Source organism: Erithacus rubecula (genome assembly GCF_903797595.1).
Source record: "Erithacus rubecula genome assembly, chromosome: 8".
Classification (NCBI taxonomy): domain Eukaryota; kingdom Metazoa; phylum Chordata; class Aves; order Passeriformes; family Muscicapidae; genus Erithacus; species Erithacus rubecula.
Window position 1 is genome coordinate 4,779,290 of NC_136659.1, and position 25,173 is coordinate 4,804,462.

Sequence of the window (25,173 nt, forward strand, 5' to 3'; positions counted from 1 at the left end):
CTCCTACTACCTGTTAATAAGAAAGGAGGTCTTGGAGGCTTTCAGATTAACCTTTCACTGTCTGTGTATTGTGTGTTGCCCAAAAGGACTCTGCACTTAAGAGCTGCACATTTACCTTGTGAAACACAAGGTGTGATGGAACTGGGACACAGCTCTGCTCAGAGCAGGTTGTTGAGTGCAGAAGAGGGAGGCCATGGAGCAGTGGGCTGTTGAAGCAAGCAGTTTTATTAGTTTGACCTGTACACAGCACAGGATTCAAAGTTGGTGTGGTTGCTGTTCAAAGGGGAGCTGTCAGCCCCCCACACAGAGGTTCTCTTGAGTCCCAGAGTTAAATCTCTGCAGTTAGTTGGTACCCATTTACTGAAGAACAGCTTTTAATATTGAGGGAGATGGCTCTTCTTTCATACTGCTGAAAACTTCTGAGAGTGTGTTTGTAGAGAGAATAAATGAATTTTTCCTTGACTTTTTGGGCTTAATAAGAGTAATCAGGAGCAGATGTGACAGGTATTCACCAGAGTGTATTTTAATTAATTTAACTAACTTACTGGATTCAGACAGCATAATTGAACTGTGGCTCTCTGTGCTGTTACACTTGGGCATGTTTCCAAAAATGGTAGGAGTTTTAGTGATTCAGTAGCTGAAACCACAAAATGAGGATTCACTTCACAGTTTTTAACTGGGAGCACAAAACATTTTTCCTTCCAGTTACAGTCTGTGCTTCACTTTTTTATCTGCAGAAGGATGGGGTGGATGCCAGTAGAGTTCAGCCTTCTGACCCTTCAAGAACAGAGGCTTGAGCCAATTGTATTTTGTCTAATGCATCAGTCTGTCACAAGCAAGTGCAAGAATTTATTTGAATATCAAAATTAATTACTCTCTATGTTTTCTGTAATCCAGAAAAACAGTACTAAGGGAGGAAAATATAAGCTCAAAATTCATAACTCTCTGGAAAATTAGAGTCTATTGATTGATACCATTCAATTTCATAAGTTTAAACCAGAGCTGCTGTTTTAGTTGAATATTTAAAGCTTGCACACTCCTCATTTCCTCTTAAATACAGTAAATTTTCTCTAATACAGTGAATTTTATGTAATATTATCCTTACATCTTCTTGAGCTCAGGAAGCATGAGATTTTGTATTCCAGTAATGAAAACAAATGTTTCAGGAGATGTAGGTATAGTATAGCAAGGGGAAAGGGAAGATTTTGATAAGAGTTTTGTAATCTCTTGCTTTTTGAATGGCTTGCATTGTGGTCAGGTTTGCTGTAGGGGCCTGTCTCCTAAAATCTGTGTGCCATGATGTTCCTGTGTCATTGCTGTGGCTGAATGGAAATACCTTCAGGCATGTTTTCAGCTGGGTTTTGGTGGATTTTTTTGTTGCTGTGTTAAAGTTTCAATAATTGACTGCTGTAAAAGGCAGTTGATTTGTAGATTGCATTCTATTTGGTATTGCAAGCAAGAAGAATTCAGTTTTCCAATAAACAATTCTTTCATTTTATTTCAGTAAAAGTTTAATCACTTTCTTTGAGTAAAAGTTTTAATTCCAGTGCTAAGGGCTTCTGAAATTTTTCATCAAGAGTTGATTAAGTCAACATTTCTGAGAAATGCAATTTTTTCACCAATTCCTCATTTTCCAGCAGAAGACTACTCCATCAGAAATTTAAACCAAATCTGGTAGCTAGGAACACAGACACTGACAAATTTCATAGGTTTTTTACTCTAGTAGCTTCCAGGCATTTGAATTAAATTGCTCTTCCTTCTATGAAGTCTGTATTTTCATTTGGATTATAAACTGGCTTAATGAAAGATTTCATTACTTAGGTGTTGATACCGGAGTATTCAAGGTACAAATTCAAGCAGAAAGTTTTGTAATTCCCACCACAGGCAAGTTGAAGAAAAGAATTTTCCATTTGCTGATATTGGCAAATGGATTTTAATATAGTTTCTAAATGGATTTTGACTGTGAGGTTGTTTGACCATGTATGCATGTTTTTGAGCTGGCTAAATAATCCTTAATTATTTAAATTTTGGCTTTAATAATCTGGATGTGTTTGGTGCTAAAGTGAATTAAAGCAAGAAAAAGTGAGTTAGGGCTAAAGGTGTGGATGTCAGAATGGTCTTGTCTATGTACTTTCTAGGTATTTTACTGGTCAATTTTTGGGAATTTATTTTTAAAGAATTGAATGAGAGATTTATCTACTGTAATATGTATTCACATCTGTTAAAGAAAAAAGGGACAGGTAGAACTGGTGCCATTGTAGATTAAAGAGTAGAGATTTAGTAAGTTACTTCATTTCTAAAACCCAAATATCAAGAGGAAATACGCTTTTGTGCATTTTTGGAAAGCAAGCCCTTATTGCATTGAGGTAGAGCAACTGCCTAAAAGCTCTTTAAGCTTTAGTGCAGTGATCCATACAATGAGAAACATTAAGTTATCTTTAGCATTTATCACTCCAGTATTTCCAAACACAAGACCCATGTCTGCCAACACTTCATGGATGTTTACATTTTAGCAGATGAAGAGCCCCATATGTCTGTCATAGGAAAATACCAGAACGTTGATTTGAAGGAGTCCTGGGCTAAGAAAGAATTCTTTCCAAGTCAAGTTGGAAGCACTTGTGCATACACCTGTATATGGAGATCAAGGTGGATTTCAAACTGGTTTGGGGGTGAAAGTTAAATATAAAAACCTTCCCCCACCATCACTGTGCTCTCTGCTCCAGCACCATAAACATGCTTACTTGATTTTAGCAGTCTCTGAAATTCAGTGCCAGCATAGAGAACTCAGTAACTGAGAAGAAAGGAAGAGACAGAAAGGGAAATTTTTAATAGTATTTTCTGAGATAATGTAGGTTGTTAATATTGATGCCATGTGGTAGAAGGACTGCTTTCACTAAGTGGAGGGAGTTTTATGTGGCAGATATAATTGCTGCATGACTAATTCATGAGTGGCAGTGCTAAAGTGCAGCCTGGAGTATTACAGGCAGGAGAAAGAGTTTTCTTGGATTCAGAAAGCAGAAGTACAGAAAATACAAGTAGTGTTCTTTGATAGTCTCGCCTTTGATGCTGCACATTTCCATAAAAAGTCATAAGAAAGTGTCACATTCATTCTTATGGTTTTTTATTCTGGAACTGTTTCCCAGAGGTTGATAATTGTGATTGTTGGCACACTGATAGGCTTGAGACCCCCTAAGCACTCCAGTGTCTCTTTCTCTCCCTTCCCATTTGCAGGATCTGCAGCATTTGGCAAAATATCTGAAACTTATGGAAGCCTTTAAAATGTCAGTATCTTTGGGATTACTACCACAAGTATCCCATAAGAAAGTGCTTATGTCACATTATTTCCCTGAAGTACTTTTTGTAGCACATTCTGAAACACAGACTACTGATTGCTGCTGTATGATCACATTTAATTCTTTTCTTCTATCTTATAGAGCTCAGGCTATGGCCTGCTTATTCCTGCCCACTTTCACCCTGCCTTTTCCCTCAGGCCTGCTACCTCACATCTATCAGTTCTGTGCCATCCAGCATTTTACCTTCCATACTTAAGCTTTGCAGTCAAAACAGCTAAATTCATCTTTCTTTGCACATCTCCTCTTTCTAATAATTCTTGTTACTACCTATTAATCAGTTCTTAATGCATTCCTCTTTGTGTTTATTGCTGTATAACTTCTTTCTGTTATCTGATGTTTAAATTATAGCAAGGTGAAGATTTGTCTTTTTGGTTTGTGTAAGTGTACAGTGTGCTCAAAATGTTCAGTATAGTTTCTTGCATTAAAATGTGTGTGCTCAATGTGCCTAGAGATACTGATGCTAAGAATCTTCCTAAGGAGATAAATGAAAGAGAACTCTGTTTAGTCTGGTGTTAGGTTTGTTTGTGCATTTATATCATGCCTGTTATCCTGGAATCAAATTTTAAGGGGTGTTTGTCTGTCATCTGATAGATCAAAATAATGATTGGAAACAGATTTTATCTGAAAGCTTTGACAGCTGTTTCCTGGTCCTAATTGAAGGAGCAGTTGGTATGCTTTATATTGTGCACTGTTGTCCATAGTAAGTGGAGGTAAGTCGTATTTAGACTTATCTGGAGATTGTTGGAATATTCTTCCCATTCTCATGTTAAAGTGTCTCTCACTGAGTTGTTGGTTTGTTGAGTTTTTTTCTTCTTCTAGTCTAATTTGAAGAACATGAATAAAGGAAATATTGATCTTTGTGTATTCTTGCAGACCTTCCCATCTAGAGATGCCTCCTTTCCATATAAAACTCAGTTGCCATGTGTGGTGCCAGCCTCCACTTTCAGCAGCAGTGAGTACAGCACAGAATCTAAAATCCTAGATTATGTGCAAGAGCTGGACTCTTCCTTCCATCCAGTCTTATCATTTCCTTCAGGTAAGTAATTGCTGTTATCAGTAGAAGAGATGGAATTTTTGTGGGATTGTTTTGTTTTAGGAAGAATCTCTTTCAAGATAGTTACTGACCAGTACAGGAATTATGCTGTTCTGGAGGCTTCTTTGCCAGAATAATTCTGAAGATGAAGCTGGGACTTCCACAGAGCTGCACAAATCTAATCAAACCCACTTTCTTCCCAGAATGATAGTGTAGACCTCCAGCCTTATATTAGGAAGTCAGGAATTAACTTAAAGCTTGATTTTGGAGAACTTGTCACTGTCCTGTGGAGCAGACCCAAGTGTGGACATAGACTCCAGAGAAAGCCTCAGCTCTGGCAGTTTGCACCCCATGTATGGGTTAAAGAGGAGATTATTGTAGGAGCAGAGAGGAGAAATGAGACACTCACTCCAAGAGTGCAACAGCAAACATCCTAGTCAGCAGAACTCTGTTATGGACAGAAAAACATCACCTAAATCTTTCTTCTTTTACACACATTATCATTTCCCCTGTGACTCTGACAGCACAGCTGGACCCCAGGGGTTTAGACATCTGTTCAAGGACAGCCTGTGCCCCTTGTGTTCATTCTTTTCTCCTTCTTAAGGGAGACTTGGGGAGTGTAGCATGAACATTGACCTTTTGTTTTCTCAATAAAAGCTTTGTCATCATAAAAAACCTAAAAACTTTGGTCTGTGCTGTGGCTACTGTTGGACACTGTGCCAGAATGGAGGAGGAAAAAATGTTTTTAGCTTCATTCCAGTATGAAGAACATATTTCTTGAGGAATATTTATTCTCTTTTCCAGAAGCCTTACTAATAATAGTTGAGACAAGGAAAAAGTACTAGACCTACTATCTCCTGTTTAAATGCAGTTCTCACATTTGAGGGAGGCTAGATTCATGCTTTAGTCTGTGTACTTTGCTGTCTCTACCTCCTCATGAAGATTAGTCTATTTGACATTTTCTTTCATGTGAAAGAATTATTGTGAATAAATAGATGGTAGAAATTTTCCAAGTTGTAGCCTCCTTCTATTTCATGTTTTCTTTGCAGCTCTCTTGGTTATCCCCTTCCAGAGCAATAACTTCTCTTAAAATACTGCTTGTGCTGGGCCCACATCTTTATATATAGAAATTGTCTGCAAAGTAAAAGAAAATGGTTTTGCAATCATTGTCTCTGTATGTTAAAAATACATTGTTGGCATTTGTTTCATTTTGGAACTCTGGGAGTTTGATTTTTTTTTTTTTTTTTTTTAACTTAACAGCTCCTCTTCCAACTTGCACCTTGATAACTGGAAAATTGTAGTTTGTATCTAAGAAGTTTGGGTTTCTGGTATTTCTGCACCTAGGCTGTGGATTGTTTGAAACAAGCATTCCTGCCCTTTCAATTAAGATACAGGATGACATAATAAAAAAAATCTGAGTCATCCAGGTGGTTTCCCAGGCTAAAAAAAAAAAAAAAGCAAAACAGAAGACCAAAAAAATAGGATTAATGTTTTGGTTATCTCTTTACATAAACATTTTGACTAATACACCTTTCAGACTTTCTTTGTTTAACCTGGAAGTAGAGTAGGAAACAGCAAAAACCTTGGGGTGTTGTGACAAAACAATCAAGTTAGATACATATCAAATTGAAAAAAAAATTGTTCTTTTTATTCAGCAAAATACATTGAAAGTTTTTGTTTTGACATGTCCTGAGGGCACATGAGGCTAAGACTGTGCATAAATATATGTAGTTTAATGCCCAGCCTTGGGGCATTAAATATTGATATTGACACTTTTTTCAATTAATTTTGCTTCATTCTTGGTTTGTTTTTTTTTTCCAGAAAGGCTTTTCAGAGAGAGATAGTTCTTGTTTTAAGCCTTCCTGCCTTACAACAGGGCATAGATTCCTTACCACTTGAAATGTTTTGCTAATTCTGCATTAGTACTCCTGTTAGAAAATTAGTTACATTGTCCTGCTGTAGACTTTTCCAGGAAAATGGAGAGGGAATGTACCTTGAAAATACCTATAGGTTCCCAGCAGTAACAAATTCCAAAAGCATTAATTACTTGTACCCAAAAGGCTGAACTGAAGCCTATGCACATTACAGAAGTGCAGTGTGTACACTCTGCTGTGCTGGGCTTTGTGCAGGAGCTGGTCAAGAGGGAAGACCCCAGTCTTATTCTTACTCAATACCCTCCAGGGTCTGTTTCAGTCCTTAGCAGTGTTGCTCACAGATTGAATGTGATGGGTGAATCAATTCCTAGACCTCTAATGATCATGCATAATTCATTGGCTCAGAGGTTCCATCTTTCTAATACAGATGCTGTTCCTTTTTTTTACTAGATATTCCTCTTCACATATACTTTGAAACATTATTAAGGAGGGATGACATCAAAGGAGAAACTGCTGATACCTCATCTTTAGGAGGGGAGTTTAAAGTATCTGACAACGGTATGTAAAGAAATATTTTAGTATTTGGAAGGCCATTTTTTCATTCCTCAGTATTTTCTGCCATGAAGAGGTTCAGTTTATAAACTTGTCACAAGCAGGTCATCAGAGAAGGTAACTGAATATGGCTTTAGGTGGAAGAGGAATCTCTTCTCAGACCACAGTGTCAGGTTCTCTTTAATTGCACTGAGATGATCCCATCAGAGCCAGGAGGATACTCCAAATGAGGGGAATGTTGACCAAGTGCCTGGCTGCAGTCCTGTTACTATTTGGATTCTATCAGAAGTTTGAGGCTATTATAAATAGTTCAGCAGTTGAGATTTCCTGTAAATTGTACTGATGAAAAGTAATTTCTCAACTTGATACATGCTTTTTCTGTTTCAGACTATTATCCACATGTTTCTGTCAAACAGTGGAACAGTGGCTGTTTGTCTAATTCCAAATCTCAGCTGGTGTTAGGAACACCTGACCAGCTGTCAGAAGGAAGAAAGAAAAGGCATCTAAGTGAAACAGCAGTAGGTAAGAGAAAAATAGCATTGCAAGAGGCTAGTACATCTTTTAAAATATGTACTGTATGAATATCACTGTGCTTTGAGAATTAAAAGTTGTTTCCAAAAAGAAGACTGTTATGAAACTTATGAAGAAACAGACTTAGAACACCATGAAAATAATCTGCTGTTTTAAAGCATAGTAATCATCTTTCTTCTTAAGTGTACAAACAGAATGAGACAAGCTGCTGTATTTTATTTCTGGAGCACTCTTAAAGAAAACTGCTCAGCAGTTCAGCTGTGTTCTTCTGAGTGTCATTCTTAATATGAGAGGGTTTTTTTTTAATAGTAGCCAGTGAAACAGACATTACAAAGTTATCTATTGAGTCATGTGCTCAATGAAACATTTACTATTCCTGGCATCTTTGTCTACTGTATTTCATTTGTTGTGTTCTGTCATTTGTGGTCCTGGATCCCTGCCAGACTTTTAAGAGGACTTGTGGATAGCCAGTTCTTACTGTGTTTTTACCCTTGTTACCTTTCTATTTTAAGCCACTGAATCTCTACTTCATGACCTGGTAGATTAATAGGTAGTGCCCTAAAAGTTCTGTAGAATAATATGATAACATAGGGATAAAAAATTTAACATACCACTGTTAAGATAAATGGCATCTTACCTTTCCAGGCTGTTAGAATGTAAAGTCTCACAGATTCTGTTATAGATTCATTTATGTAACTTTTGGAGAACATTTGGCAAAATTGTTTGCAAGGGATTTGAAGAAAAGAAGTCACTGAGCAAGAGGGGAAGCCATATTAGTTTAAAATTTCACCTAGGAAAGAATGAAAAGGTATAAATGATCAGTTAACATTGTGGAAAAATTAACTGCTGGTGTATATCTAGGCAAAACTGATAGTGTAATCTCTCATTAGAGGTGGAGATACAGCAATTACTGCAGGGATGAATTAATAAAAAATCATGATCTAGGATTAAATCCCAAAGCAAGACCACCCAACTAATTAGAAAGTTCTAGGAGAGAATAAAAGCTGTTTGGGGGCAGACTGAAAACTGCTCTGGATTCAGATGAGGGTTGTCCTTTGGATGCTTCCCCTTATGCAGCCTTCTCCTATACTCTGTGCCTGAGTCCAATGGGTGCTGTGTCCTATCCCCTTTCACCACCAGTGATCCTGTTTTCCATGCTCCCCATGCTTGTCCCCAAGAGATGGATGCTGACACAGTATTACTCAGTTGCCCTAAGTGTGGTGATAAACACTGAAATCAACAACTGGAGTTACTTGGGAGCACTGTATGAGAAAATGAGAGAAAACATCTTGCTATAAACCTTTTGAAGTTATCATTAGTCTTCTGACAATGGTATTTAGTTTTTTTGTAAATGGAACCAAAAAAGCGATCTTATATCATGAGGATCATCCCAGTGCCAGAAAACTATTCTGTGGTGCATTCATGAGTAGGAGCACAAGTTCTATCTTATTAGTGCTATGGTGTAGTACTACATATTTATTCCTAATTTGGGCTCAATCTAGGAGAAATTATCCATGAGGACGGTCAGCCTAATGAGCAAGGCCAAAAATAAAAGCTGTGTGCCAGGGAGTTGCAGAACTGCCTGGGAGATGGTAGTTCATGACCTTGACCCAGCCTGTGCAATGCAGTCTTTAGGATCAGTCTTAGCTCCTTTTCCATGTTGGAATACACTCATTCTTTTTGTTCATTGGTATATTCAGTCTGAGTTCTCCTTTCTTACTGGAAATTAGGTAGAAGGAAAGCAGAACAGGTGGTTAAATTACAAATCCCACTTAATGCTGCTTATACTGGGACTGAATGGGAATAAACAGAAATTACAATTTGTCTGGAGCAGTGAATCAGAAGAATCCCACTATTGGTTTGGAGATCTAAACTGATTTTGTTGTTACCCTTACTGACAGTTTTATCATTTATTAAGGAAGAAACAGGGAGAAATTATGAGATGCACCCCAACTAGAGAAGTGCTGCTAGGGAACAGGGGGAATCTAAGTCAGATTGCATTTGCTGTGTGTGTAGTCTCTGACAGTTCCTAGAAAAAAAAAAGTCAGGATTTGCCCAAATGAAGCTGGTTCCATGGGAAGAAATCCTTCATGGAATAAGAGAGATGAGTTTTATGGAGCAACAAGGCCAGGATGAATAGCAAGTGTTTATTTAGATGGCTTTTTTTAGTATCCAGTAAATTTTAAGTGGCTCACTGTGGGCTTCTAGAAATGACTTTACTATTAGTGTGTGGAAAAATTTCTGCAGTCTACTAACCAACAGCTGGTATGTTTTGTTTCTTTCTGTTTTTGTGACAGGCGAAAGTAGCGCTCAGTTTGAGACATTCTCCTTCCAACATGCAGAGCCCGAGTCCCACCACAGCTTTACTCCCACGAGCAGTGGCAGTGCCACATCTCGGCCCACTCACAGCACTTCATCACAGGTAAACCAAAACTCTGTCACTGCCCCAACTCAAATATCAACAGAGAGTCCTGCAAGTGGATAATCCAAAGCCTTTTACATCTGGAGAAGTGTCCTGTGACAGTGCAGAGCATTTCTGCAGTGAAATAAGTGGATTACGTTAACTGATGTGTTCCAGATTGAGTATGTGGTGTTTCTAAAACAGATACTTGCTTGTAAAAGAATTTTGCAGATCATATAATTGCAGTGTGAGTTTGATTTATTGCCATTGTGCCTTTTTTTTTTCCAGATTCCATTAAATACACCGTGATTTATGTTCCCAGTTTTACAGTAGGGCATTTAGGGTCCTTTTTTTCTTGGTGCAGCTATATAAAATTGCCTCATGGTGCAAATAGAGTCAGAAGATTTGTTAACTCTCATTTTCCCTGTTAAAAATCCTTTGTGCATAAATACAGGCAAAGTCCCTGGTATATAATTTACTGAGGAGCAGCAGAACTCTGGCTAAGTGTACAGAAACACACTGTTTTACTGGAATTAATGAAAAATTCACAACAGTAATTCAGATTCAGGTCCCATGGTTTTGCTAAGCCTAGTGATGTACTGGTGCTTTGTAAATCATCATGTTTTAATGCAGAGTTGAGTTTAAATGTGTGTCCCACATACTTTAGACAACACACCCTCCTTTATTCCCTTGTTATAAATACATATTATAAAATTGGCTTTTCTCAAATATTAAAATAAATGCTATATGTATAATGTTAAAATAACTTTGCTATAAAAATATAGTTTTTATTTCTGCTGTTAACAAAACTTAAACTTAGTAGTGAAATAGCTGATATATAGTTATACTTATAATTGAACTATACTTATAATTGAATTGTTTAGTTAGAATAACATCCAGTAAACACATGATAAAAAACCCTACTACTAATATGCCAAGTGTCAGCACCTGCCATCTAAAAAAAGTATAGACCAAGGCCCAAACTGAAGGTAATAATAAGAATAAACTAAAACCACAGCCAAAAAACATGCATGCTCTAAAACAACAAGCCCAAAAAATAGCCATACTAAACAGTTCCTAGAATATGTAAACTAGTTTGTAAAAAAATTTAAATATGTATAATAGTTTATAAATACACAACAGGCTGATATAATAAAAAAGTATTTTAAAAGTGACTCCAAAGATACTGTGTGCTCTTGGCTGAATGCCAAGCATTCACTCTTTAACCCTTTGCTTATTATATTTGTTTCCTATTGTCTTCATTAAGCTTTTTCAATTTTAAAAAGTGAACCTTGTTTTTCACATCCTTGAGTTGATCATCAGCAGAGAACACATAAATGAGCACTTCAGAATACTCTGTTTCCATTAAAGTTCAGGCTTTCTCCTTGTGAAGTTCTGATGTTTCTCTGCTAGCATGTATTTCACATGCTTTGAGCTGACATCCTCTTGTGTTGATTCTGTTATTCAGCATAACTCCAGGAGGAGGTTGAGAAGTGAGAGCTCCTATGATATAGACAACATTGTTATTCCCATGTCACTGGTGGCACCATCAAAGCTGGAGAAACTACAGTACAAAGAAATCCTTACTCCAAGGTTTGTTCACAACCTCTTTAATTGCAAAGACATGAAAATGAACATGAGAACATTAACTGAGAATATAATTTACACAGAGCTAGGAAATATAATATTAAAGATGATCTTTTCATGCACTTGGATTTTTATCTGTACATTTCAGTTCATGTGGCTAAAGTGGTGGGAAGACTGGACAGCTGATAGCACAGGAAAAATAGTCTGATATACACAGGGCAGATGCACAGACTGCTAAAAATAGAAGTGGATTTATATAATCTTAATTGTAGTTATGACCTTTAATAACTTTTAATTTGATAATAATAAAATAAGGCTGACAAGCTCTGAAGGTTTTTTGGAGATTGCTATAATTTTTGTGTGTTCATAAGAAAGTAGTAAACTGTTGTCTGTGAATTAACAGAAGTGGATTTAGCATATTTTTTTCAAATTTAGCCATTCTGATACAGTAGAATAAGCTTATTTCTTTCCATACAATGTAGGCCTTCAATCCATGATTCTAGAGACCTTTTTGTCCTTTGTTTTAGAAAGAGAACATCTCTAGATTTCAAAAGCAGGGTAATTGGGCTCCTCTGCTTACTCCAGTGTCTTTAGCATGTTGCCTGAAGTGCTAAATGTACTTGTTCTGTATTTTAAATCCATAATATGTATTTGCTTTTTTATTGTCTTCTAAGTTCAAAAACATTATTACAACTGTATTGGATATCTTAAAGACTCTGTTAGGAAAAGGAAAAGTTAGATACCTTGTTGGGAAAGGCAAATACAAATCTCAGCCATCTGTTATCATCAGCACCTTAAACTTAACTTGATTTTCTTTGTCTCCTTTCTAGCTGGAGAGTTGTTGAACTGCAACCTTTAGAAAAATCTCAAACAGATGAAGAAGAGGTAGGCTATATTTTAATTAAACCACGAGGTTTGTTTATTTAAAGTAGATACAATATATAATTGGGTTATTGGTGTGTACTTTCTGAAAACACTGACTTCATACAAATCCCAGTAAGTTTCAAGTTTCAGAAATAAAGCATTAAGTATCAGATTGTACAATGTGTCTTACCCCTACAGTGGAAGATAGAAATGCAAGTATACCATTACCATTCCTTGTTCATTGTTTGTGTGGCTCTTACCCTTTACTGCTGCACAGTCAGCACTTCCAAAGGGTCCCTTGGGTCAGGCTGTGCCACCCTGCTCCTGAGCACTGGAATGCTGTCTCTCCCAGTGGGATTGCCTTCTGGGGCCACCCTCAGAGTGCTGTCCCTTCCTCATCCTCACCTTCCATGGCCAGTTCCCATGGCATGTTGCTCTTCATGTGCTGATCAGGCATCTTGCCTGTGGGTCCAGCAAGTTTCCTCAGTTTCCTTTTTAGTATTTGTTTTCCTGCAACCCTCCTGGTGAGAACAAACTTTTTTTCTTTGTCAGGAACAGCATAACCTTCAGCATTTCCTGCCTGCCTCTTCAGCTAAGTTTGCAGATCATGGGCTAGTTTTGCTTCTTCCAGACATAAGAATCTACCTTTTTCTTCAGGAATGTCTCTGGACTTTGCAGCTGGGGGGGTCCCTTTCTCCCTTAATCGGGGGTTTGAGGCATTTCCTAACCTTGGGGTGAGTGTACCAGCAGGTCTGGTCTCTAGGCTGATTTTCTGATTTTTTTTTCCAATCTTTTTGTGGCTTCTTTTCCAGGAACCTGTCAGTTTTGCTGTGCTTTGGACATCTTTACTCTCCCTCCAGTCTCTGCTAGAATCACCAATTTTAACTGTAGGACTTGTATTCCTGCCTTTATCCACAATATCTGTTCTTGAGCTGCTCTTTGAGAGAATCTCTAAAGAAGAGGTTTAGTTGCCATAGCAGTAGGAAAAGATGGCATTTAGGTAGCAGTGCAGGAGGTTACATTAAACGCAGTATAAAAAATCATTATGTCACTCCCTTGGGGTAGAAAATATGCCCTCCACAAAGGCATGAACTTCCTCAGAGGTTTACTAGGTCTGTAGCTACCTGCTCCTTAACCTTTCCTTTAGGAGAACATCATGGTCTCAGCTCCTTACCTGATGTAGTTGCACTTACCTGGCAGCACACTCTTGGGTTGGAAAGAAGAGAAAAGCTTGCTTTGTCCCTGCCTTTTCCAATGCACTTGAGAAATTCCTGTGAGATCTGTGGTCAAATTTATGTCACCTCCACCCACTGACTTGTGGGTTAGTACTATCCCAGCCAGCAGGAAACATGCCTGTCCTTCCTTTGTACTGAGAAGGTCAAATTCCACACACAGGAGAACTCTCCTGCAAGGAGATTTAATTAAACCATTTGGAGAATAACTAATAAAGGCAGCAAGGGCACACTGTCCCTTGAGCATCTACTGTTCATTGCTGTCTTTATCCTGTGGTGGGGGAAGAATTGAAGAATTTCAACAGTGATTTGCATTCAGGGCTTTGAGGAACTTGCATGGAATCAGTGGATTTCTTGTTTAGATTTCAGATCCCATAGAGATGACTTGTGCTTTTAGTGTATTTTGCTGAAGGGACTTGAAGGTCTCTCTCTGAAGTTTATGGGCTAATGTCTGAATTAGTAGCCCACCCAGTATATTTGTGTTTGGCATGACTCTCAATCCTGTATGATTCATCCTCTGGCCAGGAAATCACTTGAGTTAACAATACAGCAGCTTTGCCTCCTGCTGTGGCCCACTGCTTCTGTATCATCTGTCATTCCACTGGGTGGAATGAGGGGGAGAGATGTCAGACAGAGAAAAATGCTAATGATCTTGTTTGTGTAAATCATCCATTGCCAATTTCCCCCTTTCTTTTGGGATCATGTTCGTTAGTTTGGGTGTTTTTCAGAGTACTTAGAAAAGGTGATCAATCATAATTCTTCAGCTTCCTCTAGCTTTGAGCAGAATTACATTTGCTGCTGAGTAAGCTTGTAAAAAAGACATGAGAAACAGCACCATTACCTGTTGGTATTTTCTGCAGTCATTCTCTGACACTCTTGAAATCACTTCATGTGCTAAGGTCAAGGCAAGCTTCAGTAGGTCATTCACATAACACAAGGGAAGGCAAAATATACTTTCTGCTTTTATATAAAATGCTCTTTTTCTTTATTTCACTGTATAATGGCCTGTGGTAGTGTTGGAAATTATATAACTTTAAAATTTTTTTGTGGTACTACATAATAGTTTCTTTACTTCTCTCTCTTCTGCTTAGCTAAATTTAAAACTTCACAGTTGTCCTTTTGTTAAGCAGTAGTCAGGGATTTCTGCCACTGGATAACTTTTTTCTTCATCTTAGTCGGTTTCATCATCTTAATCTTTGTCTTCTCTGTCTTCTTCATATAGAGTTTTTCCATGCAATAGCTCCTACCCATGAAATAGACCTGGCATCCAACATTTACTAAATTACAAATAAATGTGGGCTCCCCAATTTGTCATGTTCCATGTAAGCCATACTTTTGAGGATGGGAACTCAGCACTTTCTGGGAATCAGGCCCCTATTCATTGTGCTTTTGAGAACAAAAAGCTTACCTTTTATGGGTGCATTTTTCTTTTTGGAAATTTTGCCTTATAAAAACAAAATTGGCAATGCAGAAGTTAATCTACTATCTATGTCTGCTGTATTACTTGTTCTAAAAATACTTTCTGGAAATAGAACATTTGAGTTTCCAGGTTTGCATGTATGAATTTGCAGTCTTATTGCTTTAAGGCATGGGAGGGTGTGGCACAGGTTTTCCTGTTTTGGTTTGGTTTTAATTTGTTTTTCCTGGTTAAAGCTGCTGAAAAGGCACAGTTGTAACATTCAAATTTATTTTGTAGTTGTTTTAGTAATGACAAATTCTTTGGAGTAATTCCTTGTGCAACTAGTTTTGCATAAGTGTTTTCATGGTTTATGACTCAGAGTTTCCTGTGGAGCCAAAGAGCGAAACACAGATTTTTGTTGTTTTGAGAACCTTTCAGAAATATTCCTGATGCTATTCAACATTAATCCACAGTGTGTTGCAGTGTCATGGGGGGATCCAAAGCTTGGTTTTCTTTGAGTGAAATCATTAGACATGCCTCCCAAGCAGGCTTCCTCAGAACCTTTTCTCTCAACATCTCTGCCAGATCCACCTACTGAGGAATGACACTTCTTTTGTTCTTTTTCAAACTAACCCTAGTGAGAAAAACCCACCAAATTTCTCCTCTTACAGAACTTTAACCTAAAGTTGTTAGAGGAAATGCTGGGAAGCAGCAGAGGCTGTAATAACCAAGTAGAGACCTTTTATTCTGATGCCATGAAATTTTTATCCATAGAACAGATAATTGTTACATAAGAAAATTTACTGTTCAAAAGAATAGGGTAAAACTCATTTTAAATAAACAAGGGGTTAAATATGCTATCACCAGCTATGGAAAGCAAACAAGGCTTATTTTTCTGTATTTTTCAAAACCCTTCACTTGGAGAGGAATATGGACTTCAATTTTTGAATGGAAACTTAAAAATGAAATCTCTTCCCAGCATGAAAAGTTTTGGCAACTTGCTAAGAGAAGTATTTTCAAATTCCTGTTTTTCTTTCTAAATTATCTTTTGTTTCCACTTCAAAGGAAATCTGAGCACAGAAAAATCCTGAATTTTCCCCAAGGGAATAACACTTTTGTAGTTCATAAAATTCTCACTTTCATGCTGTACATCATTGACCTTGGAAAGATAGAATGTGAACTGAGATGTAGCCCTGTTTGGATCCTCTCCAAGTGACAGAGCTGATGAATTTCAGAGAGAGGAGGAAGCCCATTAAGTTCACTTGAAAGGAAACCAGCAGCTAACAAAGTGGTTTGTGTTTAACATAAATAAATAAAAGCAATGAAGGAGCCTTCAGCAAGGAGTGATGAGATGAGCAAAGTAAGCAGCCTGCTTGTTCTTGTTGAGTGCTGGGCTGAGGAGGAGCTGGGCAGCCACAGTTCTACAGATGGGTGTGATCCTGTGTCTGATTCCAATCCAAATGAAGCCTTTGGCATCACACTGATTGGTTGTGATACTTTGCCATTGTACACATGGTGGCTGTGCACCACCTTGGTGCTGAGAGACTCGATCTGGGGATGGCTTCCACAGAAACATGGTGAAGTGGAGCACTGCCAGTGCCTCTGTGGCACTGCCTGGCACTGCAGTGAGGACCATGCATTTGGTTTTCTTATTTTGTACAAGATAAATGGTGTTACTTGTACAACACCACTGAGGATTTTGCTTTTGGGAAAAAAAAAAAAAAAAGGCAGTTTATTTTCTGTGACCCCCCAGAACTGTTAAAGTATAATTCTTGTCTAGGATTCATCTGGCAGTGCAGCTTCACAGCTCTTGTGACCAGGAATTGTTCTTTCCAAGAATTTCTCAGCTTTTGAGCTGGGACTAGCTGGCATAAAATCCATGGCTACAGCACTCAAATACTGCTGCCAACCTCAGCTTTTTAGGTGAACTTTGAATGGTTTGGAGCACTTTGAAACAACTGTGAGCTGTGCTGGAGGGATCCAGCCAAGAACTCCCCTGCCATCAGGGGAGTGAGGGGGAAGGGCAGCAAAGTGCTGTTTTGGCTAAGGAACAGCCTTCCTGGTGTGTTCAACTGGTGGTGAACAAACTTCTGCCATCAGAGAAACACAGATGGCACTTTCACAGTGAAAGTCGAGTGCAATACCTGCATCTTTTACCTAAAAAAGCTGTTCTTGTTTTACTACAAACAGGTAAAGTACTTGCATTAGGGCTGGTTTAAGCTGTATGTGGGATCATGCAAACCACTGGGTAAGAAATAGTATCTTCAAAGCAGAAGGCATTTTCTGCTTGGTTTCACAGCAGGAATGTGGCACCTCAGGTTCACTGAATTCCTCTCTGTGGAGTTATCAAAGTCCTTGGTGAGCTCAGACCTATTTCTCAGTGCTTAAAGAGCACCTGGAAAATCCTGCTGCCTCCCAGCCTCCTCCTAAAGCAATCTCTGGAAACGGTTGGAATTTTTGCTTGTCTTTATTATGTACTTTGAACACTGCCTTAATTTGCAAATGAATACTTGTCCTCTAAATTTTCTGCCTCTCACCACAGAGAAAAATCTGTTAGTTGCAGGGGGGGGGGGGGTATAACTTCTATATCTATTCAGATCAACCACAGACATGTAAAGAAATAAAGCTAAAATGACAGCATCCCATACACCAGAACTCTCTTAAACTGAATGTATATAAATAAATGTGCCTTTGTATGAAAGCATGCATTGTGCTGCCTCTCCTTGTTTGTTGACTAGTCCTTTGCAGAATTATGTGCAATACAGGTGGGTGTTGTTTTCAGTGTTGATGATGGCAGCTGTCCCTGTGTCTGGTTGCAGGTAGAAGACCTGTCAGACAAAGCCTTTTCCTTGCGCCACGCCAAGTACGAAGAACGAGAGCGTGCGAGGTGGTCGCTGTGGGAGCAGAGCCACTGGCCCAGGAGGAACAGCAGGCAGGTGTATTGGCTTTAATCAGAGCCTTCCTATTGAACATGGTGTGGGTTGTGGTACAGGAGTGTCAGAAATGCTGTCACAGAAGTTTGGAAATGAGGGCACCATTAATTAATTCATCAGGGACAGTACCAGGTATGTTTAACTTTGTGGCTGGTAAGGGAAGGAGTGCTGAGGCATGCATACTTACAGAAATAGGGCATGTTAGTGACCTGGCATTACTAAACAAATATCTTCCTCTCTCACTGAACACAGAGCACTGCTAGACTGCCACTCCCAGTTACTATGACTTTAGCCAGTGTGTCCTGAGTCCTTCTTCACTCACTGACTCAAATAAAATTCCAGATGTGTTACTGAAGGGTCCTGGGCTGTGCCAGGGGCATTACACTTAGAAAGCCATTGTGTGAATGGTTCATTCTCACAGGCTTGCCATCTGGTCCAGAACTTGTCAGATTTAAATATAACCACTAAAAGTCTTGCAGAAAGTGGTGGATATCAGAATAAACGTCATAAAGCTGCATCTGCAGTTTGGCCATGAGAAAATACTTCCCATAAATCATTTCACAATCTACCAGGGCAAAAAGCAGCCTATGAATGTTGGGATAACTTTTTCTGCTATTTATCACATGCTTGTGTCTACTCTTGACTGAAAGTGAACTATGATACTAGGAATAAATAGTCAAAGATAGCTTTTTTTAATGCAGGATAAAAATAGAGCTAAGCCATCTCGAGGAATTTAATTTTAAGCAATTTTGAACATAAAACCTCCCAACTTTAGAAAGTGTATTGAGAAAATAAGAAGTTCTGTATGTACCTTAATTTTGAAACTGGTAACTCCTTGATAAAATCTTAGTGTTGCTTGAATTCAGAAGTAAACTGCTCATGAGCAAGGTCAGGCTTCCACATGGAATTTCAGATGGATGCTGTTGTTTTATATCTAGTTTAAATTTCTATTAAAACTGAGGTCAAAACTTTTAATCTTACTACATTTTTGATTGCTTTGCACTTGAATCCAGAACAGAAGTGGTAAGGGGGAGCCCAAGGACTTGTCTCTCGAGTTGCACTTGGCACAGTGCTGACAGTGCAGTTTGGACCCCACGAGCTCCTGTGGGTGATACTGCTCTCAGAGTGGAACTCTGAGATCTCTGAGATCTCACTGATCTCTTTTGTCCAAAATGACAGTTCTGGTGAGCATGTGGAGCAAGATGCAGGGTGGGATCAGTCACTAGATGTCTGCTGCCAGCTTGTGCCTGTCCCACCCATTTTATTCACTTTGTTCCTCCACATAGTGCTTTGCTTTGGCTCCAGCCAGCAAGGTCAAGAACCACACCAGTGTCCCTCTGCTCTTTTGGTGTAAGCAAGCAGAATGGAGGTAGCATGCATGGAGAAACTGAATACTTTGAAAAGAAAATGTGAACTGCTCATGGCAATGGGAAGGGTCAGGGAGTAGCTCTTAAAACTCATTTCTGATTCTGCACTAGGTCTTACAGCAAAAATGCTGATGGTCGACACAGCCAGGACTCAGTGCAGAAGGATCATTGCACTGCTGACCCTGCTCCTGACCCAGCTTCAGAAGCACACAGCTCTGTCTGTGCAGGGATGGCACCACTCTGCAGGGAGAGCCAGGAAGAGAAGGTGGGTGCTGCCAATAGCTTCCACATCTGGTCAGCTCTTCAGTGACAACAAAGAAACCTGAAGACACTCCTCTGTCTCACTGATCAGGGTCTCAGGCTGTCACCCAAGTTGATGTGCAATGAATGTAGTACTCCTGTTTAGAACTACATGGGTGAGCTTTGTAAATTAACTCAACATCTGTCAACAAGTATAAGTTTAATTGCTCAGTGAATGGCACGTTTCTGAGGCAAATATGGAAGGATTGGGTTCAGGCTGGGTTTTTTTTCAGGGGTGTTGGCCTGGTCATTAAGAGGTCAGGCATCCTGATGGTCTGGCACTGTGGAAAAGAGTTTCCTTGCCTCTTCAAGGGTAATCTATTATTAGTTCAAAATCTAATGCAGCCAGCTTTCATCTTGGTGCCCCTGGCAGTGTTGTGTTCTTTATCTGAAGAGCCCTGCAAACACTGTAAAGAAAGACACTTGTTTGTTACTTGATAGCACATGATTCTGCACACAGTTCATCAGTTCAGACTTAACTGAAATCCCTTTTTATCCTCTATACTCTTTTTCCACTCTCACTCCTACTCTTCTGCTTCCTTTCAGTCTGGGCTGTGGGAACTTCGAGTTTTTCCACTAAAAGATGAAGAGGTAGAAGCTTTACTGTGCCAAGATCAAGTAACGAATCAGACTGAAATGTCAAGTGCAACTTTCCCCAGCAACTCTCCCTGCACTCCAGGCACACCCACTGCTTTGCCAGACAATGGCTATCCACCAAGAAAACAATCTACCCAAGAGTCAGAAGACTGCAAAAGCACTTGCCTGGGAAGCAACAGTACAAGGAAACAAAGGTGACAGGGAATAATGTGGTTCATTAAGAAAGCCAATTAAGGTGGAGAGAAGTGTAAGGTAAAATCTCTCGTTCACACAGCATATGACAGCACAATTCAAAATCTTTATGTTAGCTGCATATAATATATTTTCTTTCTTGCTTTGTAACAGGCAGGATAAATCCCAAAGACAACACTTTCTTCTTCCTGAACCCCAAGAGAAAGTAATTATTTCAAGCTGGAAGTCTAATATTCCCAATGTCGGGAGTGGGCGCACATAAATTGCTGGCACCATTCACTTTCTGTTGTCATATTGCCACATTTGTCAATAATCATCCTTTTCTGTTTGTTTGTTTTCAAATGCATATCTGGTTCTAGTGGACTCTGGTGCAGCAGGAGATGCTGTCAACCTTATCCAACAACTTCAACTGAACACAGAAAAACTACTTGAAAAGAGTGGGGATAAGTGTTAGATTATTTTCCTGTGTGGCATGACCATGGGGCAAAATCCTGTCTCTCTAACTGCATGTGTAAGGTAAGGCTAGGTGAGAATCAGCAGTTCAAACCAAGGCATCTAGAAGCCTTGCATCTAGCTTAAGTCACGTAGCCAAGCTCTCAGTAGTGCTAGAGCATGTTTCATATTGAAGTCCTCAAGCAATAAGGTAGAAGTAGCCCACTGCATTGCCATAGTCAATGTATCTGACACTCAGAAAGCAGGGTCTCTACTTCAGGCCTGTGGGGAGGGAGAGACAGGAGGAAAGAGGGGTCGAGCCAAATCAGTGACACAGCCCATGGAATGTTGTGGTTTGGATCATCTTACTTCCTTAGTCCTTCAGTAGCTAATGAGGCTCATAATACTTTGCTTTAATATGTTAAAGTCTTGTTCCAATTTCTGTACAGTGCCTTTTAAGAGTCTCGTAAGTATGCCAACATTTGGTGACTAGCTGGAAAGGAAAAGATGATTAATGTCTTGAAGAGCAATAAAAAAAAAAGCCCCAAAGCTTTCCATTGTGATTCTGGGTAGATTTTGCCTTTCCCAATGCATTCACAGTGAGAAAACAAAGGCAAGTTGTTTAAACTTGCATCTAAATAGCATAGCTTGGAATGTATCTGCAATCCCAAGAGGTATTAACAAAGAGTAAACATTGAATGTAGGTATAATCCATCAACAGGCAGTTTTTCTGTGTAGGACAGTTGAAGGCAATTTAATAGGAGTCTCTGTTTTTTGTGCAGTTTTCTTCCATGTATAGTATCTGGAATGGCACTGGACAGATGACCCAGTTTTAGTGTCAATTTATTTTTTTGGTCAAAATTACAGGAAGTACACACTGGGCATATGAAAACAGTTCAGTAAAGTTTCAACACTACAACCTATTGCTACATTGTAGTTTATTGCACATTCTGATTATTTTTTTAAACACTTTTTTAACACTGGTTTGTCTTAAACTTGAATCTTGCCTCAATGTCTGATACAATAATCTTTGATGCAAGGTTGGTTTTTTAATTAAAAGTTATTTCTATATATGTTGTATAAAGTCTGAATTTGATGGCTTTTTAGAAGTGAAGTAGCAGAAATACTTCCTCTTGGCACAGAGCTCTGCTTGGCTTGCAAACCTACTGCAGCTTTGCTGTGATACTGATGTTGTGAGACCGAGGGCCCCCTCAGTGCCTCACTACAGAGCTGTGTGTTGCCCTCTCTCTTGCCCTGCAGTGCATCTGATTTCAGATAAAGGTTTCTGAAAGGTCAGCATCTCAGATGTTTTGTAGGTCTTTTCCATACCCCTGTCTCCTCCTCAGGAAGGAGAAGGGCTGACCTGACCAGCTCTCCCCCAGCTTTGTTGTAAGGTATGAGCTTCCTGTGTTGTCTGGTCCCTGGGGCAGAGGGAGGAATTCCTACACTTTAGGAGAGGGGACAGACCAAGTAAACCAGCCAGGCCAGATACCTTCATGTCCTGAAAGTGCTGCCAGGAAGTACAATCCAGTCTGTTACAGGAGGGTGGAAACAGAAGGGTCTTAATAAGGAGCCCAAAGACCCCCTGTGTCACAGGAGCTGGGTTATCCCAGTTTGGTCAGCATCCCTGCACTGCAGTCCAGGTCCCATCGTGGGACAGCCCTGGTGTGGGCTACAGCAGCTGCTGGGTACCTTGTCCACTGCAGGGCTGCAGAGGCAGGCAGTGCTTTGAGCAAGGGGAACCACATTTGCTCTGTCCCCTCTTGTGTGTTCTTGTCAGCCCTTGTGGGAACTTGGTATTGCTTCATGACAGCAATAAAAGGGTAGTTAAAGAAAGGCACAAGACAGAAGTCTTGTTTGGTCGTTATCCTAGTCCACTGATGGCAGAAATCTTTCCTCTAACAGCTGGCTAGGCCTGTGACAGCAAACTGGCTGCTGGAGCACAGTGCCAGAGATGTTCCTCATCCCAGTGCCAGTGCAGGGCTGTTCCATGCAGTGGTGTGCACAGGGCTCTGCCATCAGCTGAGCAGGATCTGTGTGTGTGGCAGGCCCCCCTTCCAGTGGGAAGGGGGCCAGGAACAGGCTGCATTTCCCCCAGCACCTGCCTGCCTTCAGCATCCCTCCATCTGGCAGGGCCAGGTGGGCAGTGCTGTGCACATGGCAGATGAGATGGTTCTCAAGGAGCTGCAGACCTGTGCCCTGCCTTCTCTGTCTCCACTCTGCTCCAGACAAGAAGGCACCTGATTTTTCAGCAGCCTCATTTCAGTACTGGGACAGGGTTAAAACACTTGCAGAACTCAACCTGATTCCAGGACCAGCCCTCTCATTTGTCCCTCTACTGCAAGCAGCTGCCATCAGCACTGGTACACTGGTTTACTGCCTGCAGCCAGTGTCCTGGCACAGCTGGGCTCCCACCTCCAGACAGTTCAGTTCTGCATGAATGCTCATGTAATGAGACTGTACCTGTTGTGGGAGCAGGCTGAAGCATCAGGGCCAGGCTCATCCCTGAAGCAATAAAAGGTGCAGAATCCCCTGCTTGTTTCCATTCCTTTTCAAAGTTTTAAACAGAAAATGAAACACCAAACAAAACCCAACCTCTCTTTGGCTGTTAAGCTATGAAAACAGCTGTTAGTGCTGCTCCTACTGCTGTGGCTGAAAGGTATTACAAAGACTGACTCTGAAAAACCAACTTAAAACATAATGCAGCAAGGCCCCCCCCCACGCATGAAAGTGGGTGTTTGCAGCTGCACAAAGCCATTTCCCATGTGCTTTATTTACCATGTTCAATTGAGGCTTTTTTTTTTTTTTTAACACCATTTATGCTCTGCTTCCTGCTGCTATGAGGGTGTAAAATGCTTCATCTCTGCATCCAGGACCTTAATGGCATGTAAGTACAAATAAGAATTTTTAAACCCTATTAAAATTGAGCTGTGTGTGTGTCTCCTGCAGTGTTTTATCTCACTCAGGGCTGTGGGCTGTACCACCCTGTGCAGCACATGTGCAAGCCCAGCATGACTCTGCTCTGCCCAAGTTGTTTTCATCCTGTTTTCCAGTTCAGACAGACCTGTGCTGTGAGATCACTCTGAACCACTCTAGACCACGTGCCTCAATACAACAGGCTGTACCCTCCTTTATTGTTGAAACCGTATCAGAGGATTGCAACATCTAATGGGCCTGGGGTTTCTTCAGCCCTGGGGAAACCATGCGAGCAGCTCTCTGGGTTTTCATGTCAGCACTCAGTTCCAGTCCTGGGACTCAAGGCTTGTTACTGAGTACAGAAGGACAGGCCCCAAACAAATCACTTCTGTAAATGGACACAGGTGAGAAACTGAAACAGTCTTAAGCATTAAAGAACAAGAATCATCCATTATTGTGACTTCATGGACACAGTCACTAACAGATTTAACCTTAGATGTGTAAAAGCTGTTGCAGCAGGAGTCACCTGCATAAACCCCCCTGGGTGGGATTCAGACAGAAGCAATCAATAATTTTACTTCCTGGGTGTAATGTCTCTCCCACAGGACTCCTAACCTGAGTCAATGCAAGTGCAAACTTGCCATCCTTAAAACAATTACAAAATGGCTGCAACCTCTGAACAGAGAACATACCATAAGGATCCACAGAGCCTAGTACCGTCAATTAACTAGCACAACTTGGATGTCACCCCCAAATTAATTAGGAAAAAAGCAAAAATAGTTTGATTACCCTTTCAATTCAGCTTACCCTCAACTGCAGGAGTTTGGTATACTACAGCTGTTGTCCTACTGCTTTCAACAGCATGAAAAGCCAGACTCCACATCCTGAATTAGCAATTTCATTGCAGCTGGTGCCTGCCCAGCCTGCATTTTAGCTACCAGAGCCATGACTGTTTGTCCATGCATACATTAAACTCTATGCTGGTTCTTTCCAGAAGCATGGATAAGCTACTCTAGCACACACCCAACAGCCCTTGGGACTACAGCCTTTCATGGTCAAGCTTGCTTTTGGCAAACCTCTTCTGTGAAATCTCTCTCAGTACAATAGGTCCTGACAACTCCATTTTTCTTGTGCTAGTTCCCAAATGGAGTTGCAAGTGGAAACAGGAAGCAGTGTTTGTTCACCTAAACCACAATTAACCACGCAGAAAAAATGAGGCAGTTCAGCTGAGATACTTGTCTAGAGTGTCTGAACTAGCCTTGGCTCCTCCTGCTTACCAAGGGCAGTGGCTCAGAAGGGCTGTACCAGCTCCACACCTGCCCAGTGTTGCTGCAAAGAGAACAGACCTGAATTCCACCCTGTGGAAATGGCCTAGCTGCAGCTGCTGAGCCTCCTAACCTGGCACCCCAAGGCAGCAGACTGTCTGCAACCCTTCTGTAATTGCAACTCAAAGGGAAAAACACCACACAGAATCCCAGGAAACATTTAAGAACCAACACTGCTAATTAGAGCCATGGGAGACAGGTCTACCTACCAGGTCTACCTTGGTCTTCCTCTAGAGCAATGTAACTCACCTTTGTGTGCCAAATCAGGCCAGGCCTGTGGACACA

At 40.2% G+C, this 25,173-nt stretch overlaps 1 protein-coding gene across 4 annotated transcripts in view; it reads left to right on the plus strand.

The window, feature by feature from the left end:
- Positions 1-25,094, plus strand: part of KANSL1L (KAT8 regulatory NSL complex subunit 1 like) — a 64,044-nt gene extending 38,950 nt beyond the window's left edge. For 2 of the 4 annotated variants that reach the window (XR_013774890.1, XR_013774891.1), the window contains exons 7-16: positions 4,227-4,389; positions 6,711-6,818; positions 7,200-7,334; positions 9,641-9,765; positions 11,213-11,337; positions 12,162-12,216; positions 17,646-17,758; positions 19,238-19,391; positions 19,973-20,275; positions 20,369-25,094. Coding sequence is in view for 2 of the 4 variants with exons in the window: in XM_079311184.1 (XP_079167310.1) it covers positions 4,227-4,389; positions 6,711-6,818; positions 7,200-7,334; positions 9,641-9,765; positions 11,213-11,337; positions 12,162-12,216; positions 17,646-17,758; positions 19,238-19,391; positions 19,973-20,217; positions 20,369-20,477 (1,332 nt within the window). In the remaining 2 variants the exon portion in view is untranslated. The remainder of the gene's footprint in view (positions 1-4,226; positions 4,390-6,710; positions 6,819-7,199; positions 7,335-9,640; positions 9,766-11,212; positions 11,338-12,161; positions 12,217-17,645; positions 17,759-19,237; positions 19,392-19,972; positions 20,276-20,368) is intronic. The other 2 variants (XM_079311184.1, XM_079311185.1) reach the window with 1 other exon arrangement.
- The last annotated feature ends 79 nt before the right edge of the window (positions 25,095-25,173 follow it).